At 39.2% G+C, this 12,226-nt stretch overlaps 1 protein-coding gene across 6 annotated transcripts in view; it reads left to right on the forward strand.

Moving 5' to 3' along the window:
- PDHX (pyruvate dehydrogenase complex component X) overlaps positions 1-12,226 on the forward strand; it is a 63,751-nt gene that overhangs the window by 1,057 nt on the left and 50,468 nt on the right. The window contains exons 1-2 of one of the 6 annotated variants that reach the window (XM_068945459.1): positions 128-297; positions 2,738-2,932. The exons of 1 other annotated variant lie outside the window; for it this stretch is intronic. Coding sequence is in view for 1 of the 5 variants with exons in the window: in XM_068945456.1 (XP_068801557.1) it covers positions 156-297 (142 nt within the window). In the remaining 4 variants the exon portion in view is untranslated. Of the gene's footprint in view, positions 1-123; positions 298-368; positions 583-2,737; positions 2,933-4,039; positions 12,203-12,226 lie in introns of those variants that run through there. 4 more of the 6 variants (XM_068945456.1, XR_011141441.1, XM_009688432.2 and 1 more) reach the window with 4 other exon arrangements.

Here is a 12,226-nt window from a genome sequence, read left to right on the forward strand (position 1 = left end):
TGTGCCGGCCGCCAGGCGGGCCGGAGCGGGGCGCGCTTGCGAGCGCGTCCGGCCGAGGCGGGCCCGACCGGCCGCGCTTTCCGCTCAGGCAGCGAGTGGGGCAGCCCCGGCGGCGCAGGGGGGCCGGGCCGGGCCGGGCCGCGAAGGGAAGCAAGATGGCGGCCTCCTTGTGGCTGGGCGGTGGGGGAAGGGGGGTGATGCGGCTGCTGCTGGGCAGGCGGCCGGCTCTGGGCGCTGGCGCCTCTCGCCCCGCTCGAGGAGGCTGGAGGTTCCTGCACGGGACCTACGAGCTGCGGGGTGAGTGTCTGGGCTGGGCCCTGCGCCGTTGGCCTGCTGCAGGCCTGAGGGGGGAGGGTCGGTGGTGCTGGGGGGCCGGGGCTGCTGGAGGAGAGGGCCGCCTTCGGCAAAGAGGTGTAGGGCGGCAGGGCCGAGTGGGCCTGGTGGTGTAGTGAGCAGAGAAAACTAGCAGCGAAGTCCTGTTGGAAAAGAGGGAAGAGGCTGTGGAAATGGGATAGCTTGGCAGGGTGCTGCTTGGCCTAGCCTCTGGAGGTACAAGCACAAGGGCGTTTTGCTGATTATCTGGTAAGCGTTGCTCTGGTTTTTGATGAAAAAAATTGCTAGTTTTTCAACTATTACGGTTTTTTCCTGCTGTATAGCTCCCAAATTCTGTTTTTAGTGTTTTGCTCTCTGTCCCCAGCTTCATACTCTTCCTTCTTTGTCCTTCCTCTCCCAGAGGGTGAAGTTGAGTATAGAAGTCCCCCAAAAACATACCGTGCATGTTAAGGGGTCAAATTAGCATTTAACACTGAAATGCTATTTTGCTTCATTGTCAAAGCAGGCTTCTTGACACTAAGACCAGGTGAAGGCTGCCACACTCAGGTTCTCTGTTAGTTTGGTGGCCCAATCTAAAGGGTACCACCTTTGTAATCTGCTGGGAATAATTCCCTTCTTATTGGCAAAGTTAGGTTTATTGTCTGTTTCTACAGAATGCAAGCTTAGGTATTATTTTAAATAATTTATTTTCCAATTATCTTAGGAGCCCGGACAAATATTTCCATATGACATCTAGGACAACAGGATTAAAGACTATAGCATCTAGGCTTTAAAAAAAATTGAGTAATTTTTAGAAAAAGATACTACTTTTTTTACTCTAACTGATGTGAAAAATCATGTGGAAAAGGAGGACTTCATGTAATAGAAGAAGAAAAGAAAACATAAGAAATGGTCAATTTGGAAGAAGTTATAACTCATCAGTAATTTTGAAAGGAAGCAAGCAAGCAAACAAAAAGCAGAAACCCTGGTCAAATTACTAGGAGGAATAAAATCGAAAAGGTGACAGCACAGAATGATGTAATTCTTGTCTGGTAGATGCAGTAAAGAAATATTTTATAAATAAATTAGTACAAGAGAGAAGAGTTAGTTTGTTATACAAGGAAACGTACACAAGATCAAAGTCTTTCCTTTTTCAATTAAACCGTTACAAAAAGGTTACACCAATGCCCAAAACTATTGGTCGGTGCTAGACTAGGTGAAGGGAGAAGGTTATTCGGTTAAGTCAGATGTCATTTAGGCAGGTGAGTATTGTGTCAGATGGTAGTTGAGCAATTTTGAACGACAAAGCTGAAGCTGCTCTGTTCTTTTCCACTATCTTATAATAAAAGAAAGAAGGAATTATATGCAAGTCTTCTCCAGTGAAGAGAAGAATCTTTTCAGAGATTGCAGTTAACCAACGAACCAGACTTGTAAGCACTGAGAAGGCCTATCAAAACCTTTTTTTATCAGACCAGTCTGACAGCCTTTTGTACTGGGGCACCGCGTTGTCTGTTTGGGAAAGATTGATTTTTCATAGGGCTTTGGCATTGTCTCCTACATACTTCTCATAAACAGGCTATAGAAACATGGCCTCAAGGAGTCTCTGTAGGGTTGCTCAAAGTGGTTGGGAAGGCAAGGAATAATTATAGTTCACTGTAAAACTGGAAAGATGTATTGCATGAGGTCCATCAGGGACCTCATGTCTGGAATTGGGTTTTAATTGCCATTTTTGTTAGAAGCCTAAATAATGGAATGAATACTTCCCTTCCATTTGAGATGCATCTGAGATGGGAGAGATTGCAAATGTATTTTGAGGACAGGATTAGACTTTAAATTGATCATAGCAAATTAGGTAGAACAGCCTGAGAAAAGTAGTGTGCAAAGCATAGAAAGAAATGCCTGTTACAGGATAGGACATGACAGTCATAATGTTGCAAGGGAGATCTGGGTTTTACAGTAGATTGTAAATTAAGCACAAGCCTGTATCATCATCATGCTGCAAAAATTATATTGGGTTGGAAAAGCTAGGAGTGTCATGTAGGGGACATGTGGTAGTCTTCTTTCCACTCTACTTTGTACTCGGAATGCCTCAAACAAAATTTTTCCTCAGCTGCCTGTTTGGGAAGTATCCAAGAAAGATATGGGCTGCTTGGACAGAATTCAGACAGAGGAGCGAGAATTATGAGGGGTCAAGAAAATGTCATCAGTGAGGAAAAACTGAAGTAGTTGGAGTCCAGAGGGTAAAAAAGATTGATGGGAGAATAAATCTTCAAATGTAAAAAATATTCTGTTGAGGATAAGGCCAAGAAAAAAAAAAAGGATGTTTATGACTGAGAACAGTTGATTACTTTCTTAATTGTAAGTATAGTTAAGCACGTAAGTAGAAGGAGGCAGCCTAAATTAAGGGTTTTTTTTTTTTTTCCAGTGCTTGGAGATTCTCCATCATCTTTTTCTTCTACCAGTGATGCTTCAAGTAGTTGGAGAAGGATTCAGAGGCTTTATTTCATGTATTTTTTGCCTGTTTGTTTTAAATGGAGAAAAGGAATTTAAATTTATTCATTGCATGCTTAGAAAACTACATAGAAGTCAACCTATGGGGTCAGGGCAACATCCTTTCAAGGTACCATTTTTTATTCCCAGGAGTTTGTTTTTAGAAAATTGCTAGGCAGATCATCTCCTTGCATATTTTCCTCTCTCTCAAAGAGTTATGGGAAGAATTTTGGATGCCAGGTGAGATTTGAGCCTTTCTTCCCCAACTCCATTTGCTGTTACAACTTGTAAAACATTAAACAACATTCTGGTGCATTTCTTGAGGTACTGGTGTTACAGTGAGCATAAAATACTTGAACTCTTTCTTTTTTTTTTTTTAAATGCACTTATAAAGAAGTGAGTTCTTGTTAACCGTATGTAATAAAACTCCAGGCATCTTATGATAAAATTGAAAAGTAGTTTAGAGACTTGTTAATCATTGTCTTTTTGATCTCAGTATACCCTTCTTTTCAGCACTAGCTTTAGCTTGTTCAGTCTTTCCTCATGGATGAGTTTCTTTGAACTTCTTAATATCCTCACTGCTTTTCAAGGTGGAATACATTTGAATGACGTCATGTTTCTTAAATGTGTATTGTAGCTTCTAAAATGCGGGACTGAAGTAGAAAACTCCTAACTTCTCTGGTAAAATACTGCTCTTTAGGACACTGCTCACTCTTGGTTTCTTGTTTGAGAATTAAAACTTTATCCTGGTTCTGCTTTAGCATTGATTTTATTTCTTCTTTTTTTTGGTTTTGTTTTGTTTCTGAAAATGCCACCATTTACATTTTTGGTTCATACAGAGCTGGTTTTGCTGTGCTACTTTTTTCTGTGTTTTTTTTTTTTTTTTTGCTTCTCTTTCTGCTCCCCTCTTTGGGAGGGGTGGGAGGAGAAGGTTGTTTTGTGTAATCAGAACACTTCTTGACTTCAGTTATCTGTTTTGAGTATATCCTAACTGAACTCTTACTTTGCCAGTTAGTTATGTGACAGAGGGAATAATTGGAAGGAAGGTAACTGTATGAGATAAGAACTGAAGTACAGACAGATACGCTACAGGAACAGGGCAGGAAAGGTGAAAAAATTTCTAAATGAAATGCTATTAACAGCATAACCTGTGGTTAACTTCAATTTTGACCTACCTGATGTTTTTCAGATCCTTGCCTTTTAGCTGGTGTGCCTAGATGGCCAATGTTGTGTTAGAGGAAGGGAAATTTTATTCCAGCTCTACCACTTGAGAGGTTGCTTGCTTTGCTGACTGATGATGTTCTTAGTAAACAATTAGTGAATCAAAGGCATAAAGCATATAGGTGCCCAATGTCTTTTGAAAATTTGAATCCATTAACAAATAAAAACTGCAAATAAAAAGTCTTTGTGGATTAGGTCATGAAGGTTTTGTTCATTTATAAATGGATTAAAAGAGACACACTCATGTGGAACCAAAGGATGTGATTTTTCTTCTAGCACAGCCACTACTTACAAAAAAGTTTTGTTGGGAATGTGATTTGGCCCAGAGCCTCTGCTGAAAATGGAGGATTAGCAAATCAGCTTAGTTTCATTATTTATTTTTGAATGCTTCTTTATTTATCTGAGATACAGTAGGCTATCAGCAATTGGTGACCAGATAGCTTTTGTTCAGGGCTAGCCTGCAGATTGGATCTGGCCCATAAAAATAAATAGTCTACTTCTTGCTGCCCTCTTCCTTGGGGATTTTCTGATGCTGTCCTGTTATGTGACTAAGGCTTTTGACCTCATCATTTGATGGAGAATGCCAATGTTTTCTTATGGTGAATGCACTTTCAGTTATATGAAAGGAGGGTGGCGATACTGTGACATCTGATACCTCAGTGTCTCACTAGAAGACTTTCTTGCTGCAGTTCAGCTTGGGCATCACAGGTGTGCGGGCCCTTTCAGGAAGACAAAGGAGGAATACTGAGTAAAACAGCTTCTCTTTAGTTGTGTTCTGATGCTTAATTATTGTTCTTCCTGCACCTTTTGCCTAAATACATGCCTACAGACCAGCCAGAGGTGTGGATTTGCCTATAAACAGTATCTTCAGCATATAAAATCAGTCTAGGGTTTTGATATTACATTGTTTGACTATGTTTTTTTCATTTAAAGGATTTTCCTTTTATAATATGGCATTTGAAGATTTCTTAAGCTGGATCCTAAAGCAAAAGCAGATTAATTCAAAATAAGCTCTGCTAAACAAAAATAACAGCTCTTTTCCCTTGTAATTGGTAATTGCAACATTACAGCCCAGCTGGGGGCAAAAAGTGTTAGTGTTGCTGGTAGATATATCCTGTGACATCTCTGTTTTGTCAAACCTGCAGATGGTGCAAGTGCATTATCTTTCAGTGATTTGAACAATGTTGCTTTAATATGTTGTTGTGTTGAAGGGAATGATGTGCCTCTGACCTGTGGAATGTGAAGGATGTGCTTTAGGAGATCAAGGAGTTAAAACCACAGTGGAAAAAAGATTGGATGATTTCTTCTGCTGTTGGTCAAACCTTATATCTCTTTGTTCACACTATGCATCCCTGCAAGCCGAGAAATGTGAAATTCTAGCTATGCCTGTACATAGGCTTTTGAATGACTTTACTTATGTTAGTAAAAGTACTAATGTTTAGCTCTGCTTCCTAATGGCAGCAAATTCTTTTGTGATACGTTTGTATTTCAACAAGTAATTGAAGTTCTAATAACTTTGTGGAGTTGTGTAGTAAGTTCAGCGGAAGGCCAGAACACTGATGAAACAAGTGTACTAGTGGGCCTCCTTAATGAAAGGAAGAAAAATAGAATGAAGTTTTACATTGGAGGACTGTCAGATTTTCTTTGTTTTTTTTTTTTTAATGTTGCTTAATCTTAGCTTTGATATTGGATTGGAGTAAATCTTAATTTTCTAATGATGGGAAAGTACAGCATAGGAAGTCATGAAGTATCTCTCCAGTGGGGCACCTTAAAGTGTTTATGTCTTCGGTTCATTGCAGTTTTTCTGTTTTGACAAAGCTCTAGCTGTTCCCATATCAGAGGTCAAACAGGAGGCGATGAACCTGTGTCATGCTGAATACATTTAAGCACAAAATTCACTGCCAGCAAGATTCTGAAACTGTAGTTAATGGCATATTTTGCAGGTCATAGATAATTTTACAGGTTGGAATAAAGAAGCGAGCGTGAACAATTGAGGGGAACAGAAGAAGGCTGAACAGTCACTTTTGGATGTGTCATGGATTGATAGCAAATTAAAGTTAAGGGGAAACAGCAGCCATACATGGTTGTGCTATCAACTTTTTCCCTAAATTGGCCCCATTCAACATCTAGTGGATGTGCTGTGTTGCAGAGTTAGACCTGTGATAGGTAGGGAGAAGAAATACTTTTCTTGAGTAAAGAACACTTTGATTTTTCTAGTTATGAAATTATTTTAAAACACCAAATTAATATGTTTAATTGGGAAGTTTTTTCAATGAGTTTGTTGACCCAAACTAACCTCCGGACAACTGCAAGTAACTAGAAATTGACTTCAAAAATCAGTGCCACAGCACTGCCAAGCTGAAAGTTTCTCTTGTGCTTGGTGCATTGCTATATTGGATGGTGTGACCATTATGATTTTTTATATGATTCTACATAGTTCAGTTTAGGCTATGTGTAAGTGTAGGAAAAAAGGAGGTCTTGAGCAAAGTAAAGTAATATTAGAAGGAAAGCATTTGTTAGTATTCTTTGCCCACTCTCTTTTGCTGCCATGGCAATCCAATATAGCAACATCTTTTTAAGATAAACCCCTTCTCAAGCCCTATTTAAAAATAACATATGAGATAATCTTGTAGTGTTCTCCCTGAAGCCCTTCGTCCCCAAGATTTTCTCAGCGTATTTGGAATATTTTTTTCTTTGATTTGCCAGCAAAGAAGAGTTTGCTGTGAGATGCATCAGAGCCAATCCATTTGCCTTAGAATCCATTTGCAGTAGAATTACATGTACTTAGATGAGGACAGAATTTTGCTCTAACAATAGTGTTAGCTTTTTTTTTTTTATGAAGCATAAAAGCAAAGGAGATCATTGACAGTTGAGTTGAGTGAGGGAGGGAGAAGTATAATTTTCTAGAAGTCCGTGCTTGCTTTTCACTAGACCTCCTTACTATTGGAAGTATTCATACAAGTCTGCATGAAGTTTTTTTTCTGTGTAGGGATCAAATCTTTTCAGCTGTCTGCAGATTCAAATTTTATGTATATTTTTCCAAGAGATTTGCTTGCTGCAGATGACTAGAAGTTTGTGAGACTATTCTAAGTAATTCACATTAGCTTTATGCCATCTGAGAAGTCATCCTCTATGTATAATTAGTACAGACAATAAGATGGATTAAAAAAATATAATTTCCATGTGGGAGAATGTGGCAGAATTTCAAAAGCTAATACTTAGCAACTGTAGGTAAAGTGTTACTTTCTTTTTGGATGATGACCTGTAATACCCATTGAATTCTTCTTCATTTGAATGTATTCTAGTAAAAAAAAAGTTTCTGTTTGCAAGTTATTTTTTAATTTAAGCAATATGCTGAACCTTCGAATTAATAGTTTAAAAGGAAACATGGATGACATCAACGGTCTTCCTGTAAGGTATTTTAAGTTTGGAGGGACAATCCAGAGAATTTTACAACCAGATGTTTCTTGTTCAGAATGGAATTATCACAAAATTACATAGAATGTTTTGCAGTAAAATGTTAGTTACCTTCTAGGTAATAGTAATCTTTGTTATCTGCCACTTGCAGGGTGGCAGATATTTTAGCATCTTCACAGCAAGTGAAATCCTCAAAACTTTTAAGTATTGTGAAGAAGCATAGGGTTAGTTTTCTCAAGCTGGATTTTTCTTCTTACAGTTTCTGAATAGATGCGTGCAGGTTCAAAAGGATGTCATTCCACTAAAGTGTTGTCATAGGCCCAGAAGAGAAAGAAAGCTAGCTTAGTTACGGTACTACATTTATTGCCTAGAGCAAGATACTAGAAGTGAGAAGATGGGTGATCTTTACGTTTGTTTTGATGGGCGATGCAGGCCAAGTCATTCAATCCTGCTATCACTCAGGACTATTTTACATCAGTAATATAAATGTAACATTATTAATCCCTCTAGTTAAGACAGTTTGTATTCTCTTGTCTGAAGAAGGATCTGAGCAGCCTTTGGCTCACCATCCTTTCCCACAAGGGGCTAGCAGAACTCTCTAGATTTTCTTCTGGTTTTGTTTTTTTTTCCTCCTTTTGAAAGGATTTTCCTATTCTTTCAGTTATGTGATTATATATTGGTCTTTCTATGTAATAATAACAAGCCTTTGTTAGTTGCTGGGACCTCGCAAACCAGATGTTCTGTGTGCCTGCTGGAAAGTTGCGAGATAATGAAGGAAAGATTTTCTTTAGTTGCTGTTGTGAGTACTCGTCTGATCTCCCTCTTATTGGAGGTTTTGCTTAGCTATTATATAGTGACTAGTGCGTTTATTCTTTATGCATTAATTTTTTGTTTAAGTGTGACTGCTAGTAAAAAGTGTTTAAGTGCCTAGGAAGACTGGTAGCCTACTTCATTTCTGACTATGAAAGTGAGATACCTTTTTAAAACCCAGTTTGAGTGCTGCTTCTCAACTGCAATTACCGTTATCGCAATGAGGCACAGTAGTATAGAAAAAGGCAGCTTCTTGTGCTCAGATTTGTCACATTCTTTGATTGGGCGGAGAGGGGGGAATCTTCCTTTTGCTTCCTCTTCCATTTACTTTTCCACTACTTTACTTCATGTGTGCTTTGTTGCTGGATCTTGTCTCTTAACTTGATCAAAGGTTCGGAAGGGACCGTGTAGGTAGTTCATATTGTGAAAGGGGAAAAGTAGTGCACTAAATTTGTTGGCCGATTTTGGGTTTATGCCAAAGTATGGAGCATATTCTAGGCAACGGGGCACTCTGTAGTAAGTGAAATGTGTGAACCACCATGCTTAAATAGTAATTATTTCTTTCATTAGAAAAGTAGAACACTTTCATTTTTTTCAGTGAAGAATGTTCACTACTTCTAGATAGCCCTAGATGTTTGTGAGATATGCCTTCAAAATCACACTTTCACTGTCAAAGTTTACTTGCCGAATTAAACAAATGAAACGAAGCATTTGTTTACATCATGCAAGTTTTCAAGTGATGTAATGCATTCTTTTCTATTTGTTACCTATATTTTTTTTGAGTGAACACAGTGCCAAGAAAATTGTGTACCCATGCTTTATTTGCAATGATTCAAAAATGATCATAGATAAATGTGATTTGATAAATGAATGCAGATATACATTCACAGATTAGTATGCATTCAGAATGTAGTTTGTTTATTTTATATTGGCCCAAGATGGAAAGTTACAAAAAGAAACTTATAAGTTCTTGGAGGTAATTCAGATGACCAATGTTATATAACCAATGTTATCAGGAACATTGTCTGGGTAAATTTCTAAACATGAAAATAATGAGTAATACTGAACTGACAAGTGTTTATATATCACAGAAAGAAAGAAAGAAGAGACCATTTCTATGAATGAGTTGGAAAAGGAGAATTAACGTGGGAATAGAAGACTGAAACAAATACATGTGTATTTCCTCATGGAAAATATTCCAGGAACATGAACCATGCATACACTGGGCTCATTTCCACAGTTCATGTGTTTTGGGGAGCATGACCCGGATTGTGTTGATCTCCTGGAGACTTTGGGGAATAAATAACTCGCTTTCTGATCTCAGAACATTTTAAAATGGCAAGATCATTATTGGCTGCTGAGGTTATTAGATCTTTGCTGTAATGTTTCCATTTTGCATTGTGTCCAGGAAGAATGGAAAAACTCTGCAGTTTCTTTAACTTTACCTCATCTCTTAAATATTTATTGCCAAATGCTTATTCATTCTTTTACAAGTGCTATAATTTATTCTTTCATAAGCCTGTAGCAATATGATAGACATGGTTAAGTTTTATGGGCTATGTTAACATTAATGAGTTACAGAACAAGGGTGCGCTTTTTAAATTTCCTTAAATCATTGTGTATTAATTGAAGTTCCATTTCTGTGTTTGTTTTCTCTGAGATCTTAACTGTGGTTAAGTCTTACGACTGAGTTTAGTATTATATGGAGGTAAGGATAAGAAATAATCTCACTCTGGGTACCATGTACTTTTCGGCTCCAATATTTTCTAGTTTACTTGCTTACACTTTCTTCCAGATAGTGGGAATTTTGGGAGAATAAGTTTGAGCTTTTAAAGCTGTTCTTGCCTGCTTTCAGCAATACAGCAATTGGGAGAAATGCATTGTTACTTACTGTTGAATTGACAACTTAACTCTGCTGACTGGGTGTAAAGAAAACGGAATATGAGGCAGAATTGATTCTTGTCTTTGTATGACATGTACTCCTCCTCTCTCTCCTGCCTTTTTTTTTTTCCTAATTCAGTACAGATTTGGATATAACAGGGCCTCAAATTGGTCAGATGCTAGAAAGTTAGCCTTACAACATGGTGCCTAAAGAGCTGAATTTGTGGCCTTGTAAGTGTCCTTTACTGTTCAGAAAGCTGATATCTCTTGCATTACAAGCTGAATGTCAGAATACTCTGGTATATGGAGTCAAGTGACAGGAGAGGCGGTGTGCTACAGTGCAGCTGAGGAATGTGTTCTCTCATGAGTCCTGTGCTCAAGGAAATCCCATTTACGTGGCGCTCCACCTGCTAGTCTGCAGTGCCACAACTTTCCTCTTGGTGCATGGGTTTACTGAACAGATTCAGATGATTGATGGACTGCAGAGAGGGGCTAGCCATCTGTGTCTATAGTAGAGGCTGTTGCACAGCAGGAGGGGATGTGGGTTTGTATTGTTTAGATACACTGGACTTTGTGGATGTCTCTGCTCAGCTTGTCAAAGAAAAGGTTGAGAATTGATCTGGTCCCTGTATATAAGCACTTCTGCATTAAAAAGAGCTCCATAATGAGAAATCTTGCAGTCTTTTTAACAGAGATGTAAGATCCAGTCACTGAATTTGAAATTAGGCTATATCAGTCTGCAAATTAAACGTAGCTTCCTAGCAGAAAGAGTAAGTAAACTTTAAAACAGTTTATCTGTGGGGGAGTTGAGTAACCAGTGTCTGGACTACATAGGGTTAGGGGTTTTGTTATTAATTTAACAAATACACTTCATCATCTGGGAAAAATTCCACAGCCTGGTGCAAAGAGGAGGAGGAAGATGTAGGGTTTGTGGTGGATTCTGAGAAGACCCACAGTACTGCTCCTCGTGGGATTCAGAACTCTGAATGGCCATTTCTTTCTTTAGTTTTTGAACTGTGGGGGAATGGAATTACGTGCTTTGCCTTGGCATGTTCTTAACTCTGCAGTTCAGCATTAAGGTGATAATCACAATCAAGATATCAGTATCAAACATTTAGTTAAAAGTCAGGAAGGATTCTAGCACCTGGCTAAACATGCTCTCTCTTTTTCTTTCTCTCCGTCCGCACACGCACATACCCATGACTAGAAGACTGGGCATGGATAAGTACTCTTAGAGAGAGCAGAGGGTGCCTGGCTGATACTTTGCTCATATGCGCAAAATTATACTGCTGGTATAGTGCATAAGTAGGAAGAAAAATTTTGGTAAACAGTCAGGAGTCTTGTGGGTGAAGTTTACTGTCCTCTGTAACACGTCACTGTTCATCAGCAGGGAGCTTACAACTGCCTTTCGCCCAAATTCCTGTGACTGCAGCAGTGCTGGCCCCTCTTGAGGACTGAGATGCGTGTGTGTGTGTTTTTTCCTTTGGGCTTACTTAGATCTGACAAGTCTTATGTGCACACTGTGAACTCCCTTTCCTACTAACTTGTCTTTGAGCCTTGTCTCATTCATGTACATGTCTTGGAGAGTGTTTGAGAGGCTGTGGCACAGCTTGTTGGCCAAGGTTTTGCTTAAAGAGGCTCTGACAGACACAGAACTAAGCATATGTAGGGCCACATGTGGAAGCCCAGGAAAATGGAAATGTGATCTGGCTTAGTACTTCTGTCTCTGATGGACAAAACGCTTTGGGCCTTTACATTTTCCAGTTGTAGATATTGAGGGTGTTAGCTCACCCTCACAGGCTCAGCATTTGAAACTTGTGGCTTTTCTGTGGAGGAGTGAAAGAAAACATCACAGCATTATGTTAGCTGCTGATCTTTTCTAATGCATGTTTGTGTTTTTTGCCAGCTCTTTCATTCTCCATGCTATAGCTTGCTTGTAGCTTGAACTGCAAACAAGGTTCCCCCCTCCCACCCCCTGCGCTCTTGCTCGCTTGCTCTTGCTCTCTTTACATTTTTCTTGGAGAAAAGTTCCTTAATCCTGCTTCACTTCAGTCCGCTACAGTGTTGTTGGGTACGCCAGAATGTAACTTGAAAT

The sequence above is a fragment of the Struthio camelus genome, chromosome 5 (genome assembly GCF_040807025.1).
Source record: "Struthio camelus isolate bStrCam1 chromosome 5, bStrCam1.hap1, whole genome shotgun sequence".
Classification (NCBI taxonomy): domain Eukaryota; kingdom Metazoa; phylum Chordata; class Aves; order Struthioniformes; family Struthionidae; genus Struthio; species Struthio camelus.